This window comes from Oncorhynchus mykiss, chromosome 13, assembly GCF_013265735.2.
Source record: "Oncorhynchus mykiss isolate Arlee chromosome 13, USDA_OmykA_1.1, whole genome shotgun sequence".
In the NCBI taxonomy this organism is placed as follows: domain Eukaryota; kingdom Metazoa; phylum Chordata; class Actinopteri; order Salmoniformes; family Salmonidae; genus Oncorhynchus; species Oncorhynchus mykiss.
Window position 1 is genome coordinate 54,968,677 of NC_048577.1, and position 18,223 is coordinate 54,986,899.

Below are 18,223 nucleotides of genomic sequence, written 5' to 3' on the forward strand. Positions count from 1 at the left end.
CTGGTCTGCTGTGATGTCATTGCATGGTGAATCCAGGCCTGACACTGGTCTGCCGTGATGTCATTGCATGGTGAATCCAGGCCTGACACTGGTCTGCCGTGATGTCATTGCATGGTGAATCCAGGCCTGACACTGGTCTGCCGTGATGTCATTGCATGTGTCATCCATGGCCTGGAGAAGGGTGGCTTGTTCGTGAGGGCGCCTATCATATACCTTCCACCTCCACGTGGAGAAAAATTCCTCAATCGGGTTTTAGGAAAGGAGAGTATGGGGTGGTAACTACTCCTTTCCCTGTACTTACAGGGTGGTAAATTGTGGATGGGCCTGAAACCGTGCTTGCACCATTTGAGCATGGTGGAACCTGACATTATCCCACACAATGACATAGGCCATGCCATCAACTCTACATACCTGATTTAGCCCATCAACGAAGGTTACATTTGAACAGCAAATCATGTGGCTGCCTGCAACTCAATATGTAGAGTAGAGAGCTTAAGTTGTTGTTCGACCTAACATTAGAATGGGCAAGATGCGTAATCTAAGCAACTTTGACCATGGTATGATTGTTGATGCCACACATGGTGATTCTAGCATCTCAGAAACAGCTGCCTTCCTGGGATTTTTATGCACTACAGTCTCTAGAGTTTACAGAGAATGGTGCGATAAACAAAACACATTCAGTGAGCAACATTTCTGTGGGCTAAAACACCTTGTTAATGAGAGAGGTCAGAGGAGAATGTCCAGACTCATTCAAGCTAACAGAAAGGCCACAAATGCTCAAATAACAGCTGTTTAAAACAGAAGTGTGCAGAAGGGCATCTCTTAACGTACAACACCGTGAATAATTCAGGTTGTTGTGGAGGCAAAAGAGAGTCCTACCCACTACTAGATATGTGTACATAATAAAGTGGCCAGTGAATGAACAGTGATGTCAAATCTGAAAACATGGTCTGGAAAAGTGGTACATGAGACCATAGAAACAGTGTCTGATAAAGAATGATGATGAAATATTACATCCATAGATAATGTAGTCCAATTGGTTCATGTTCCACGGTAATTGGTGTCAATGGATCTCGTTATCCTGAAACATTCATGATCTAAACATGGAATATTGTTTGTCAGTTTCCATAAAACTATGCATTAAGAGTAATACAACAGTTACTTATCATTTTGAGCAGTTCTATCAATTGATAGTTAGATCATTGTAATGAAATGAAGAGACAGTCATTTCAGATGTGTGAATTGCATTTTGAAATGGTAATACTTTGATGCTAAGTTGTGTCATTTTGAACAGGCAGGTGATTTTAGTTCAATGAACAAATGATCTTAGCTTTATGTGTATTGTATCCAAGCAATTGGAAAAAGTGTTAGAGCTTTGAAAAATGTGCATTTTGATCATTGGTTGTGAGTTTTGTGTCTAGAGTTTTGAAAAATGACATCAAGGTTCCGAAATTAGTGCCAAAGTGATTGTAAAAAACGGTAATATTGTTCTCGTTTTAAAGCATTTCAAAGCTATACTTTTAGTTTATTATATTCCAATACAATAAGCGAGATTCACAGGCCATTTGGCGGGTAGCTAAAGCTCTGTTGACGGTATGCAGCTCTCATGTATTCTGAGAGGAAGACAGAAGTTCACACACACTCTGAGAGGAAGACAGAAGTTCACACACACTGACATGGCAAGGCAAAGGGCTCAAGAGGAGGCTGTCACAGTGTGTGTGTGTGTGTGTGTGTGTGTGTGTGTGTGTGTGTGTGTGTGCACCCAGACGTGACAGTGTGTTGAGTTTCTGCTAACTGAGCACGGCGGACACAGAGGGGTCATGTGTGTTACCCTCACGGGGACCCCCAGTCAGTGACACCCAGGTGAGAGGGTTACAATTGTTCCAAATGGATGGGTTCCCACCACCAAACTGTCACTGTCCTCTCTCTGTGATCTAATGTGAATGCAAACAGATTCACTGTCTTTCACACTCTTCAAGATTCAGTGACAATCATTTCATAGCCTGGTCGCAGATCTGTTTGTACTGTCTTGCCAACTCCTATGGTCGCTGGGAGTTGGCAGGACAGCACAGACAGATCTGGGTCCAGGCTTTTTGTTTCTCTATATCTGCCATTGTACTGTATATGATAACAATAACTGTTCTGCAATAGGAAAACAATGCACCGTGAAGAAGAAAGGAATAACTCCTGTTTAATCCATTCTTATGTTCCTTCCCTGCTTGTCCTATCACCTTGTTTTCACCCTTCCATCTTCCTTTCACTGGCCCCGAAGTTTTGCCCCGTTAGTCTATTCAGCAGCATCTTCTGACCAAACACTGAATAGCAAGCAATGATTATGATCTTATTACATCCCACATAACTGATGTAGCTGAGCATTACAGAATGGTTCTGGTAACATACGTACTGTAGCAGAGCATTACAGAATGGTTCTGGTAACATACGTACCGTAGCTGAGCATTACAGAGTGGTTCTGGTAACATACGTACCGTAGCTGAGCATTACAGAATGGTTCTGGTAACATATGTACCGTAGCTGAGCACTACAGAATGGTTCTGGTAACATACGTACCGTAGCTGAGCATTACAGAATGGTTCTGGTAACATACATACCGTAGCTGAGCATTACAGAATGGTTCTGGTAACATACGTACTGTAGCTGAGCACTACAGAATGGTTCTGGTAACATACGTACCGTAGCTGAGCACTACAGAATGGTTCTGGTAACATACGTACCGTAGCTGAGCACTACAGAATGGTTCTGGTAACATATGTACCGTAGCTGAGCATTACAGAATGGTTCTGGTAACATACGTACTGTAGCTGAGCACTACAGAATGGTTCTGGTAACATACGTACCGTAGCTGAGCACTACAGAATGGTTCTGGTAACATACGTACTGTAGCTGAGCACTACAGAATGGTTCTGGTAACATATGTACCGTAGCTGAGCACTACAGAATGGTTCTGGTAACATACGTACCGCAGCTGAGCACTACAGAATGGTTCTGGTAACATACGTACTGTAGCTGAGCATTACAGAATGGTTCTGGTAACATACGTACAGTAGCTGAGCACTACAGAATGGTTCTGGTAACATACGTACTGTAGCTGAGCACTACAGAATGGTTCTGGTAACATACGTACCGTAGCTGAGCACTACAGAATGGTTCTGGTAACATATGTACCGTAGCTGAGCACTACAGAATGGTTCTGGTAACATACGTACCGTAGCTGAGCATCACAGAATGGTTCTGGTAACATACGTACCGTAGCTGAGCACTACAGAATGGTTCTGGTAACATACGTACCGTAGCTGAGCATTACAGAATGGTTCTGGTAACATACGTACTGTAGCTGAGCATCACAGAATGGTTCTGGTAACATACGTACCGTAGCTGAGCACTACAGAATGGTTCTGGTAACGTACTGTAGCGTTTGTATAATTTCATCAACTGTCTGTTCAAACAATGTGTTGCTCATGACATCACTTATGTGACTGAATACTGTTTCTAGTTTCCGTGGCCACATCTGCATGTGATTGTGATGGTGTTGTGCCTGCTACAGCCCCGGCAATTAAAACACACATAGTACCACACTACCCTGCCCTGCCTCCTGGAAACCAGTGCTGTCACAGATATTATACATAAACACTTCATCTCCTTCATCTGCCACTCTTAATGAACAGAGAGAGAGAGAGGGCAGGAGGGATGGAGGGAGGGAGGAATGCAGGGAGGGAGGGAGAGAGAGAGAGAGGGGGGGGGGGGTACCAGCAGCATGCTAAAATGATCAGTGGCAGAAGTGTTTCCATGTGTTCGTATGTTTTAAGTTTAAATGCTGCTAAAAAGATTTGGAAAAAATAATTAAAATATTAAAGTACAGATGAGAATTTCACGCTCACTCTCTCTGCTGTCTCTCACTTTCTTTTTCAAACTCAAACAATCTGTTATCAAATGTTACAATTGTCTTGTTTTTCAGTCAGGGGCAAACTCCAACACTCAGACATCATTTACAAATGAAGCATGTGTGTTTAGTGAATCTGCCAGATCGGAGGCAGTAGGGATGACCAGGGATGTTCTCTTGATAAGTGTGTGAATTTAACAATTTTTCTGTCCTGCTAAGCATTCAACATGTAATGAGTATTTTTGGATGTCAGGGGAAATATGAAATATGAAGTAAAAAGTACTATATTTTCTTTAGGAATGTAGTGAAGTAAAAGTACTATATTTTCTTTAGGAATGTAGTGAAGTAAAAGTAAAAGTTGTCAAAAATATAAATATTAAAGTAAAGTGCAAATATTAAAAAAAAAACGTAGTCGTAGTACTTTAAAGCATTTTTACTGAAGTACTTTTACAACACTGCGTACTTGCTATATTTCGAGCACATGACACGCTCCCAACAGTTGTCCCCCTTGAAGCAGGGCAGTGTGAACAGAATTGTCTTGTTGAGCTAACACTCCTACAGTATAATTCTTACAGTAAGCATTTCACTGTTGGATTCCACGCATGTGACAGATAAAAATGAATTTGATTTAAATGGTAATAGCAGAGCAATGTTTTTGAAACAGCTGAAATGTGTAGACATTTTCCTAATATTTGAAACTTGTTTTATTGAGTTTTTACCTGAAATTGCCTTAACAGCCTGAAATAGTTTTCCTGGGGCCCAGAGTTTTTCCTGATCTGGTAGTAGGGCTAGCCTAGCCAACTTCAGGCCCTAGTTGTAGTAATAAATCAGCTGTAAACAAAATATTTATATGGGTTATGATGGGACCAGATCATTTTTCTAATCAAGTCATATGGTTTTTAAAAGAAAACTTTTTAAAAGAAAACCTGACACTGGGGAGGATGAAAACATCAAAACCCTATTCATAAAATGTCTCAGAGTAGGAGTGCTGATCTATGATCAGTTTAGCTTTTAGATCATAATGAATAACATTACATGGACAGAGGGAACCTGGTCCTAGATCAGCGCTTCTAGGCGCTGTCAAACAGTCTCTCTCCTCAGCTGTGACATTCTCCAGCAGGATCCTCCAGTCCAGACATCTGAAGGTAATCAGAACCTCCAGCCTTCTCTAGCTCCATAGGCCTGCAGTAAGGCAGGTAAAGGGCCATCAACATCCATATCCCTGCAATAGGGTTGCTAGGGCCATAATTACACCCCAATTACAGCTATGGTCAGCTGCGTCATCTATTACCAGCAGATCCTATCACCTCCAAAGTAGCTACAGTGCCTGGGTGGAGATTTGACTATATATGTCAAAACATTATTTGTTTCAGCCTGTATCACACTGTGGCTGTATTCACTCTTGGCCAAATACAAAATCAAACTACTGCAAAGAAATGTATATCTTCCATTGAGACCAATTCCTGCTGTATATGAAGTATAGACGATGAGGTAGGCCTGCTTATTGATTCCACCCTCTTTACCTACAAAGATGAGACTGTAACATTTAAGTTAACATTTAACATTTGAGTCATTTAGCAGATGCGCTTATCCATAGCGACTTACAGTTAAACTTACAATACCGTAGCTAGGTGGGACAACCTCAGTCATAGTAAGTACATTATTCCTCAATAAATCAGCAAGGTCAGAGCAAGTAAGGAGGAAAAAGTCAGGTGAAAGCCTATGATCATTCAAGAGGACATGGGCTTTTAATGGGAGTGCACCATTCCGTTCCAATAGAATAGACATGGATTGTATGTTAATATGGGATGTCATGTTGAACTGAAGAAATTGTGTTTAAAACACTGTCATGATGATTAACAACACCCCAGGGACTTATAACCTCTTCATCTACATCAAGTCAGGCAGGGTTGTATTGACACATACACACGCTCACACACAGACACACACACACACAGTACTTGATATCTGACTGTCAATGTGCAAATATCTATGTATGTTATTGACAAGACCTTCAGCAGAGTTCTTCACAGGTGAATAGCTTCCCCAGGGGAGAACACTGCTCCTCATCTACCTGTCATCCTATCTCCATTCATCATCCTAAAGGGGCTGAGGTGTCATCTTTCTCCAAGGCTCAACATGCAGCTTCAACTGAAACTGTTGTGAACAGTACAAATGCTACTAAATGATATGTTAGATGTTTGTATTGCAACAGATTTGATATGTATGAAAAGCAGCCCCGGCCCCCAATTCACAGATTCGATTCAAGATATCGCAATATCAGAGTAGGCTAGAATGGTTTTTACTGGCGCTGATAAACACTCCATGGACATTGTAAAGTAGCAGAATATGTGCCTTACCTGTACCACTCAAGTCCTTTCTCGTAGAACCTGTCGAAAAAGTGTGGTTCTGCCCCGACAGCTCTCACGTCCGGATGAATCCGTAGGAACTCCAGCAGAGCGCGCGTTCCGCCTTTCTTCACACCGATTATGATGGCTTGTGGGAACTTCTTACTCTCAAATGTGTTGGACACCGGGATGCCGTTAGCAGCTAGATTTTCCTTGGTGCTCTCCGGTATCTCTTGTGGGAGCAGTCCGCCTTCAACCCACTGTAGCTTGGCGACCTGTTCGTCTGCACGGTGGAGTGCGGCGCCCGTTGAAGTGTCTGTCCTGTTCCAAGGAGTCGGTGCGCCCGGCTGGTGAGGATAGAGTCGAGCTGACGGTCGCAGGTTATCGTACGTACGGTCCGATATATCATAGTCTCTGTTTACAGTGTGATGGTCGAACATCTGTCTCGGCGCGGAGTCACATAATCCGGTAAAACAGTAGAAGAAATAGGTGAAAATCACGACCATGGTAAAACACACGGATACTTTGGACAGCGCCTTTCCAAAGTTGAGCCTTGTTCTACAGCCCAAACTACATCCCATGAGTCGCTGTCCTGTTCGGTGAGCAAGGAGCAAAATGTTGTCAGCATACTACTTTTCCTTACGTTGAGTAGCCTAACTGTTCTCTATTAACCTATTTCCTGAATGCTGAAAACTGTAGCAGTTTCATAATCATAACACCCCAAAATTGGAGCATTGTCATCGAACTTATCAAGGTTATCCTCATACCGTTGTCACGCATCATTACACAAGACAGAAAACGGGTCTTTAACCTTTTTAAACAAGCATTTGTCATTCTGCATGGCTCAATACTTCAATTTTCATGAGTAATGATCCCACTGCCTTGCTGTGCGCTCAAGTCAGCTCTGGTGATCTCCCATGCACGGTTTCCCCTCTCCTTCAAAGATTGCTGACACACCCAACAATCTCTACCCTTCCCTTCTCCAGCAATGGACAACATGCCCCATGAGACGTTTAGCAGCATTCAATGGTGTAAGCTATTGTCAACTACTGGTTCTTTATTCTACTGTACTTGTTATACACCTCTCTTCATCCTTCCAGACCTGGGTGTGTAACAAGCATACATTTGAATCAATCTACAGCCCACAGAAAATAATACCATCACAATTTAACACGGTGTATCAACTTTTAAAATGAAAAAGGGATGTATTTTTATGGTGCATGCTGACTCAGGAAAAGGACCAAAAACGAATAACAACCTTTCCGCCTTTGAACCCCATGATAGATGAAACGTTCCTCTTATGAATGAGAAAGGCCCTCAGGACATCCATCCAAACCCTTGTACTTTATCTGCACCTTGAGACTCCTTGTCATAAGAACAAGTGGTGCGGCAGTCCTTTCATATCTACTGACACAAGTCTCACAACAAAGACTTGAAAAGCAGGGCCCCGCCCCAAACTCCTTCCCAAGCATACCTGTTGTAGATACAGTGTTTGATGTAACCTAGTAGGACACAAGTGTAAAGGGATAAGAATATGTACATAAAGATATATGAATGAGTGATGGTACAGAACGGCATAGGCAAGATGCAGTAGATCAGGGGTGTCAAAGTCAAATGGACGGAGGGCCAAATAAAAAAATCAGCTACAAGACGAGGGCCGGACTGTTCGAATGTTCATTGAAAAATTTTTAAATGACGCATATAGTCTAGTGAACCTAATTGAACCTACTGAAAACCTAACAAATATATTACAATATGATCAGATAAATAAAGCAATATTTTCTTATGGCTCTGTCAGTAATCTTTAATTTTCAACAGACACAAAAGACAAATTTCCTTTATATAAATATCCCCATAACATGAACATTAAATGAAAGAAACCGGTATTCAAGGCACCATCAGTAGACTATATTTTCTATTTTAGCAAAAGTGGGCTAAATTTACTTCAAAGAAAAAACAATAATAGCAATTTTCTATCATCCACTCAACTGAAATATTTTTAAAATATAATTGGATTGAAATACAAAAAAATAAAGTGCAAAAATCTATTAATCAAAAACAACACTTTGTTTAAGGAGAAGTAACATGCAGTGAAAACAAATATTAAATTTTAACTTTTAAACTTGAACTGAGTAAAAACTCTAAATATGTGATTGCACAGTAATGTTCACTTGTTTGAGGTTGAGGGTGATACTTGGTGGTGTCCCATCTTTTCCACAAGTTCATCAATGTTCGGGGTAAGGCTCTGAGCTGAAGAAATCCTCAGAATTGAGTGGAGGTGTTCAGCAGTAAGTCGACTTCTGTGTGATGTTTTGTTCAGGTTCATCAAAGAAAACAGTTGTTCACACAGGTATGTGCTGCCAAACATAGACAACGTTTGAGCAGCCTGGATGCGCAGCTGGGGCATTGTGCCGGGGAGGAAACGGGCAAACTCCGCAGCACCCACTGCCGCATATTTTTCCCTCAGTGCATCATTGCATTGGAGGTCAATCAACTCCATTTGGAGGTTTGGTGGTGAGCTTTCCACGTCAACAGCAAATGGGTTACCGAGCAGTTCCAACCTGCTTTTTTGTGCTTCAAAGTCAGCAAATCGGCGTCGAAAGTCAGTGGTAAGCATACCTATTTTATCAGCCAACTGTGTGCTCGGGAACGCACTGGTAGAGAGCTTCTCTTTCATGGTCTGGCAGCTGGGAAAGTGGCTCAAATTTTCTTTCCGCATCTGCGTCTCCCACAGAGTCAGTTTGGTTTTAAATGCCTTCACTGTACTGTACATATCAGAGATGACACGATCCCGACCCTGCAGCTGCAAGTTTATTGCATTCAGATGACTCGTAATGTCACACAGAAAAGCCATTTCACACAGAAACATTTCGTCTCGGAGTTGTGTTGTGTCTTTCCCTTTGCTGTCCAAGAATAGACAAATCTCCTCACGAAGCTCGAAACATCTTTGAAGCACCTTTCCCTGGCTTAGCCATCGCACCTCTGTGTGATAAGGCAAATCACCATGCTCCGTTTCTAACTCCGTCAGAAATGCCTTGAACTGGCGGTGATTCAAACCTTTGGCTCTGATAAAGTTAACTGTGCGCGTGATGATGCTCATTACATGCTCCATTTTCAAGGCTTTACCGCACAACGCTTCCTGGTGTATGATACAATGATAAGCTGTCAGCTCACCTGTCGCGTTTTCCTCTTGCATCTTTTCCCGTATCTTCGCCACCAGTCCGCTCCTGTGTCCACACATCGCAGGTGCTCCGTCGGTTGTCAAACCCACGAGTTTTTCCCAAGGCAGCTCCATCTCATTTACACATCTTGACACCTCTTCATACAAATCATGCCCCGTAGTTGTGCCATGCATAGGACGTAAAGCCAAAAACTCCTCTGTCACGCTTAGGCTGGAGTCCACTCCGCGGATGAAAATTGACAACTGGGCAATGTCAGAAATGTCGGTGCTCTCATCCACAGCCAAGGAATATGCAATAAAATCTTTTCCCTTTTTCACAAGCTGCTCTTTTAGATTGATGGACAACTGGTCTACTCTCTCGGCAATGGTGTTTCTGCTCAGACTCACATTTAAAAAGAGTTGCCTTTTTTCTGGGCAAACTTCGTCACAAACTTTAATCATGCAGTTTTTGATGAAATCCCCCTCCGTAAATGGCCGGGCTGATTTAGCGATCTCTTCTGCCAAAATAAAACTGGCCTTGACAGCAGCCTGGCCTTGTGATTTGGCTTTTTTGAACAGAGCCTGTCGAGATTTGAGGCCTCGTTTTAATTCCTCTGCCTTTTGTAGCCTTTGTTCCATGTCCATATTCTTGTTTTTGTCCGCGTGTTTCGTTTCATAATGTCGTCTCAGATTATACTCTTTCAGTACCGCCACACTTTCTCCACACAGAAGACACACAGGTTTTCCAGCTACCTTCGTGAACATATACTCCGACTCCCACCTTGTTTGAAACCCCCGGTTCTCAGTATCCACCTTCCGTTTTGCCATTTTTGATGGGTATCTGAAAGTTAATTTTACTGTGATGCTGACGACTGCTGTGCCAATAAATATTGAAATGAAGCAGCCTACTGCTCGGTGCGTCACCTTTGCATTGTGGGAAATGTAGTATTGGTGCGTGTAAAAGATCTGCGGGCTGCCGGCTTGCTGCGGGCCGGTTCTAATAATAAATCAAGATCATCCCAGGGGCCGTAAAAAACCTTCTTGCGGGCCGGATGTGGCCCGCGGGCCTTGACTCTGACATATGTGCAGTAGATGGTATCAAGTACAGTATATACATATGAGATGAGTAATGTAGGGTATGTAAACATATAAAAGTGGCATTGTTTAAAGTGGCTAGTGATACATGTATTGCATAAAGATGGCAAGATGCAGTAGATGGTATAGAGTACAGTGTATACATATGAGATGAGTAATGTAGGGTATGTAAACATTATATTAAGAGGCATTGTTTAAAGTGGCTAGTGATATATTTTTTAAATTCATTTTTCCATTATTAAAGTGGCTAGAGTTGAGTCAGTATGTTGGCAGCAGCCACTCAATGTTAGTGGTGGCTGTTTAACAGTCTGATGGCCTTGAGATAGAAACTATTTTTCAGTCTCTCGGTCCCTGCTTTGATGCACCTGTACTGAGGAATATGTGTGTGTGTGCACATGCATTTGTGTGTGTGTGTCAGGTCCTTTGAACCTGACCAATATCAGCATCTCCAGTTTGAATCAACTGGATGAGAGATCATCTGTCTGGGAACCACATGTACACAGACACCCAAGTCAGCTAGGTGAAGTCAGCTAGCCCAATTCAGCTAGTTGAAGTCAGATAGCCCAAGTCAGCTAGGTGAAGTCAGCTAGCCCAAGTCAGCTAGGTGAAGTCAGCTAGCCCACGTCAGCTAGGTGAAGTCAGCTAGCCCAAGTCAGCTAGCCCAAGTCAGCTAGCCCAAGTCAGCTAGCCCAATTCAGCTAGTTGAAGTCAGATAGCCCAAGTCAGCTAGGTGAAGTCAGCTAGCCCAAGTCAGCTAGCCCAATTCAGCTAGTTGAAGTCAGATAGCCCAAGTCAGCTAGGTGAAGTCAGCTAGCCCAAGTCAGCTAGGTGAAGTCAGCTAGGTGAAGTCAGCTAGCCCAAGTCAGCTAGGTGAAGTCAGCTAGCCCAAGTCAGCTAGGTGAAGTCAGCTAGCCCAAGTCAGCTAGGTGAAGTCAGCTAGCCCAAGTCAGCTAGGTGAAGTCAGCTAGCCCAAGTCACCTTGCCCAAGTCAGCTAGCCCAATTCAGCTAGTTGAAGTCAGCTAGCCCAAGTCAGCTAGCCCAAGTCAGCTAGGTGAAGTCAGCTAGCCCAAGTCAGCTAGGTGAAGTCAGCTAGCCCAAGTCAGCTAGCTCAAGTCAGCTAGCCCAAGTCAGCTAGGTGAAGTCAGCTAGCTCAAGTCAGCGAGCCCAAGTCAGCTAGCCCAAGTCAGCTAGGTGAAGTCAGCTAGGTGAAGTCAGCTAGCCCAAGTCAGCTAGGTGAATTCAGCTAGCCCAAGTCAGCTAGTTGAAGTCAGATAGCCCAAGTCAGCTAGGTGAAGTCAGCTAGCCCAAGTCAGATAGGTGAAGTCAGCTAGCCCAAGTGAGATAGGTGAAGTCAGCTAACCCAAGTCAGCTAGGTGAAGTGAGATAGCTGAAATCAGCTAGCCCAAGTCAGCTAGCTCAAGTCAGCTAGGTGAAAGTATTTACTAAAATAAACTGAAGTAAAAATGTTAATAACATTTTAATAAAATAAATAAAAATAATATATATGCACAAACTCTTCTGAACTGTTTTGGCTGGGAAGCATGCAGACGCCTTAAGAGAGAGATGAAGGCGGAGAACATCGAAAGATAGTTTTGAAACAGTCAAAATGAATCATGAACAAACATTTGGCACATATCTCTCAGCTTGTCTTTCCTATTTGTTACACGTCATTAACATTCCCCTATTCATTTTCTATGAAGAATAGTTCCATGCATAGTCCATTCAGAGACCAATTAACAGTAAAACAAAGTCAAAGTTGACGTGACATACATGACTCAAACGTACACCTGTCGAAAAAGACGTGTTTGAAACGGTGCTTAAACAATGGTCTCTATGGATACTGGCATCTGCAGAGCAAATATAGAATAATGATAGGTTTTTAAGCATAAACAGCCATTGTAAATCCATGTAAGGAGAGGGCAGACTGGCACTGTGGAATTCACAGCTCTGAAAATGACTTCCTGCCTGCGTTCAAAATGACACCCTATTCCCTATATAGTGCACTACGTTCGACCAGGGCCCATAGGGCATATATAGGGTGCCATTTCTGTGATTTAGGAATAGGAAAGACAGACATAGAGTCACAATGAGGTCAACATGCAGCCTTTCTTTCATCAGATGTTTTTTGTCTTTTCTTCCGTACTAATTGCTCTATCTGGGCCTGTATGCTGGCAGTTCTGGATCCAGAAATATAAACGTCAAAAATGTAGAAACAAACAGTCTTTTCTGGTGGTGATGTTGAAAACACATGTATGAAGAGAGAATGTGTGTGTCTGGTGGTGGGGAGGAACGGTGTATACGTGTGTGTGTGTGCTTGTGTTCATGTGTGTGTGTCTATATGTCTACGTGTGTGTGCTACTGATACATTTCCATAGCTAGCGGCCGGCAGATGGTGTGTACATGTGTCAGCCATTATGGCAAATTACAAGTCCTCCCCACCGAAAAGGAGAACGTTCCGCTCTCATTTAGTCATTTCCAGGACTGGAGAAGAGGAGCTCTGGGCTATAGTTGTGAGAGCCACAAGATTCCCAGCAGAGATGGTTGAAAACCATTATGACAGATCCCTCTACCACCACCCATGAGAGGGTAGTTAGCGTCTACATTGATATCTGGAGTCCTTTAGAAAACCTTACCCGATGCCTATATTGTGGCTGCCTCCCAAATGACAACCTGTTCCCAATAGAGTGCACTACTTCTGACCGGGTCAAAAGTAGTGACCATATAGAGAAGAGTGTGCAATTTGGGACGAACAGATTTTGTCTGAATGTTACTATGTCCTCTTCATCAAGATATTTAGTAATAATATTGGAATATTTAGTAATAATAATGGAACTTCTATTGTGATGTGTATCTCTTCTTTTGTAGTGATCTAAAGTAGACCACCCCTCACTCCAATCACCAGAGATCTAGTGTAGTACAAGGCAGTGTCTGAAGTTTGTCTTGTGTGAAAAGAGAATAGAAATCTCCCTTACCCCCAGGTGCGCTAAGTCCATCTCTCCATTCCCACACACACACACACACACACACACACACACACACACACACACACACACACACACACACACACACACACACACACACACACACGTATACACACACCTCTGATTGTAAAAGGATATCCCCCTGGGTCTACAGTCAGACAGGATCTCAGAATTCAAAGAGATACAACAAAGTCGATGGTGACACAGTTCTATACAGTGAAAGCACCACCCCTCCTCTCTTCCTCCCTCCCTTTTTTTCATTCCCTCTTTTATCTGAATGCCACAGGTGAATGATAGATGGATGGAGAGATGGAGGGTTGGGTGAGGTGAGGTGACTGATCTCTCCATTTAACCCACCCTCCAGGGTCCCTACACCAGTGTATATCCTACCCCCAGGCCTCCCCTCCCCTCTTCCATCCCCCCAGCCTAAAGCACTACCCAGACCCATACAAGTGCATCCATGCAGCTGGCCTCCAGGTTGGCTGTCATAGCATAGCAGACCCTAAGGCTTGTAGGGACACCACTAATAAGGTGTTTTTTTGGAATAGAAAGTTATTGGAACTTACTCTAAGAACCTCAAAGGCTGTTTGGATCAACAGACTGTTGCACACATGATGCTGCTGGGCTTAGATATGGTGTAGATGGTGTATGATGTGTGATTGGAAACATTGGTTTACACACCTGTTGTTGACTTGTGGTTGAAGTCTGGTTAAAATATGCATATATTTTGTGAATCCAACAGAAAACAATCTCTATATATTGATCAGTATGTTGAAAAAAAATATTTAATTGATGTAATGTATTTTTGCCTGGTGGGAGGTTTGTAACAATGTGTTCCTATTTAATACATGTATAGTTACAGTATCCACTGTGATAGGACTGTGAACAAGATCTATGCAGGTCTTTGTCACACATCCAGAAGCCAGCTGAGGAGAAACCGTTTGTTTTCTGTTTTTATCACATTGGCTCTAAAGAGCTTTTCAAAGTCTTTGAAAGGGACAAGTCCACACAGGAGTCTTTCATCTAGTTTTATTTACCTTCACAGGAGTCTCTATTGTACAGAGGGAGGGAATCAGGTACAGAGCACCCTGACAGTAAGGCTGGGTATTACTCTGTATGACAGTTATGTCATCACATAAGCTACACAGCGTTTGGGAAACGCCTGCTCTACTAATCCAAAACACTGTGGTGAAAGGGGTTCAGAATGTCAAAGTGTGTGTGTGTGTGTGTGTGTGTGTACATGTGTAGCGTGTGTGTGTTTGTGTGAGAGAGCGTGAGAGAGAGAAAGAGTGTGAGAGAGAGGGAGAGAGAGAGAGAGAGAGTAAAATGAGTGAGAAGGAGAAAGAGGTAGAAAGAGGGAGAGAGAGCTCTGATTAGCTCAGTATACAGTTTCCTGCCTTGGAGCTCGCTTGAGGGATTAACCAAGACTTGTGGCTGCAAAGCTGACAGCCCCGTAAAGGTGTGTGTGTGTGCATGTCCGCGCGTGCCTGTGGAGTGTGAGTGCATATGTGCACACGCATGAGGAAATGTGTGTGTGGGGGGGGGAAAGATGCCCTTTAATCTTTGTCTGTATTCCATATTCACGTGCACAACTGTCTCTGCAGTATCATACACACACACACACACACACACTGAGGTGTTGTCTAAATGCTTTTGGGAGAGTCCCTGTGGCTTTCTTTCATTCAAGCCTCATAGTCTTAACCTCTACTGCCATGACGTCAACATGAAACCACAACCCCCTTGTTTTATGTGTTACTGTCACCATGCATTTCCACCCAGCTCTCTCTTCCATTGAACGATTCACGTACCGGAAAGGGAAGACTGGATCCTGGGCTGGGTGGTTTGACCACACCAGAATCCCTCTCCAGCTGGAATTTCTCCTTAACACTTAAAGCCTATCCACAACACTATATCAATCCACAATACCACGTGGCTGTGGAAATAGAGAGAGCATGAGAGAGAGGAGAACAAAAACAGCAGCCGTTAGTTGGTTTTCTGGAGTCAGAAATTATTGATTGGTCGCCTTTTGAAATTCCCCTGTCACCAAAGGAATGTGGAATGCCACCCTGACATCACCTGAGATCTCACAGAGGCACAATAGGTGAGACACTGCCCTCTTGATTGATTGATTGACTTATTTTATTTGTCAGTTATATATATATATATATGCATATATACGTAGTACATAGCTGTCCTCTTAGACCATGTGTCCTTTTAAATTGTTTTTTAAATTTTTTTATTCCACCTTTATTTAACCAGGTAGGCTAGTTGAGAACAAGTTCTCATTTGCAACTTCGACCTGGCCAAGATAAAGCATAGCAGTGTGAACAGACAACACAGAGTTACACATGGAGTAAACAATTAACAAGTCAATAACACAGTAGAAAAAAAAGGGGGAGTCTATATACAATGTGTGCAAAAGGCATGAGGAGGTAGGCGAATAATTACAATTTTGCAGATTAACACTGGAGTGATAAATGATCAGATGGTCATGTACAGGTAGAGATATTGGTGTGCAAAAGAGCAGAAAAGTAAATAAATAAAAACAGTATGGGAATGAGGTAGGTGAAAATGGGTGGGCTATTTACCAATAGACTATGTACAGCTGCAGCGATCGGTTATGATTGTATGATTGTAAATTATGATGTCCTCTTAAATGATGGTGTCCTCTTAGACCATGGTGTCCACTTAAATTATGGTGTCCTCTTAGACCATGGTGTCCTCTTAAATTATTGTGTCCTCTTAGACCATGGTGTCCTCTTAGACCATGTGTCCTCTTAGACCATGGTGTCCTCTTAAACCATGTGTCCTCTTAGACCATGGTGTCCTCTTAGACCATGGTGTCCTCTTAAGTTATGGTGTCCTCTTAGACCATGGTGTCCTCTTAGACCATGGTGTCCTCTTAAGTTATGGTGTCCTCTTAAGTTATGGTGTCCTCTTAGACCATGGTGTCCTCTTAGACCATGGTGTCCTCTTAAGTTATGGTGTCCTCTTAGACCATGGTGTCCACTTAGACCATGGTGTCCTCTTAGACCATGGTGTCCTCTTAGACCATGGTGTCCTCTTAGACCATGGTGTCCTCTTAAGTTATGGTGTCCTCTTAGACCATGGTGTCCTCTTAGACCATGGTGTCCTCTTAAGTTATGGTGTCCTCTTAGACCATGGTGTCCACTTAGACCATGGTGTCCTCTTAGACCATGGTGTCATCTTCTACCATGGTGTCCTCTTAGACCATGGTGTCCTCTTAGACCATGGTGTCCTCTTAAGTTATGGTGTCCTCTTAGACCATGGTGTCCTCTTAGACCATGGTGTCATCTTCTACCATGGTGTCCTCTTAGACCATGGTGTCATCTTCTACCATGGTGTCCTCTTAGACCATGGTGTCCTCTTAGACCATGGTGTCCTCTTCTACCATGAAGCACATCATCTCCACTGCCTCACTGTTGAGTCACGTCCAGTAGAACACATATCATATGGCTTGTGAGAACACGCACACCCCAGACAGAGCATTGGCTGGGGATGATATCTTCAACCGGAGGGGACAGGAGTGTACCTAGATATGTGCATGTCTGATGTCTGATGGCCAATGCTCCTGAGGGGACACTGAGTATTAGGTTAAGAATGTCTTTCCTCTGTAACAAGACACAGTTATGAGAGTGGAACTTCAAGGGGGGTGAGGGGGTTTCCTTCAAAAGTCACTCCCTTAGGGAAGTATGGGTACCTCTACCTCAGTCTTGGTATATTCACTCTTAGGGAACTCTGGGTACCTCTACCTCAGTCTTGTGTAGAGGAGAGGGTTGGAGTTGGGCGTCTGTGTTCCCGCAGTGGATGGAGGGGGTTTGGTCTCTCTCTCTCTCTCTCTCTCTCTCTCTATCTCTCTCTCTCTCTCTCTCTCTCTCTCTCTCTCTCTCTCAACCTCATTCGCATAATCCGTTTCTACAGTTGATAGGTTGTTTGTCACAGATTGCTGTAACAAAATGATTTACAACTGAGTCAAGTTTAAACCCCCAGCCTGAAAGCAAAGTAAAGATGCTGTAACAGTTCCAACATCCAGTACATTTGAAAGAGCCGCTGCACTGTGGCTGAACCTGCACTCCTCCAAAATGTATGGGGGTGGAGAGAGGAGCAGAACACCAGTTTCTCATTGACGTAACAGTTGGATTAATAAAAAGTTGTATTGTTGAATTGAAGTAACGTTTATCCATAGAGCAGTGGTTCCCCAACTTTATTAAACCACAAGCATAAAGCACAGAATATGGGGATTTTACAGCATTTCATTTCACCATCCATATTTAGAGCGGACTAATCTAACCCTCTCTCATGTCTTTGATGAATATGGACCACACAACACGCATTCCTAACCAACTCTTAATACCTGTCAGTCTGGTCCACAGTACACTCACGGTACACTCCGTACATGGCTACAAAGACATTGAACCCAGTGGAAAGAAGCTGACGAATAGACAGAATAAATAAATGTCAGTTGAATGATTTGGAGGATTAGGAGGTATTTGCCTCCTTGGCACGCCATTCAAAGAGCAACATGTGAAGGCAGATGTGTGAATATTAAAACTGAACTGGCCAATTTTAGATACTAAATCAACGTTTTTTCAATGGTGAAATATTAATCATGTTTGAATGTATTATTTTTGTTATTTCAAAAAGTGATAGTCAGGATCTGGTGAAGTTGATGGTCTTGGCGTTGTTCATATACAGTATAAAGTAATGTCAATGAATCCC

At 43.0% G+C, this 18,223-nt stretch overlaps 1 protein-coding gene across 1 annotated transcript in view; it reads right to left on the reverse strand.

Annotated features, from left to right (window-relative positions):
• The window catches only part of LOC110485232 (heparan sulfate glucosamine 3-O-sulfotransferase 6-like), a 29,447-nt gene extending 22,316 nt beyond the window's left edge, over positions 1-7,131 (reverse strand). The window contains exon 1 of the mRNA XM_021556291.2: positions 6,259-7,131. Within this exon, the coding sequence (XP_021411966.2) occupies positions 6,259-6,827 (569 nt within the window). The 5' untranslated portion in view covers positions 6,828-7,131. The remainder of the gene's footprint in view (positions 1-6,258) is intronic.
• Positions 7,132-18,223: the final 11,092 nt, after the last annotated feature.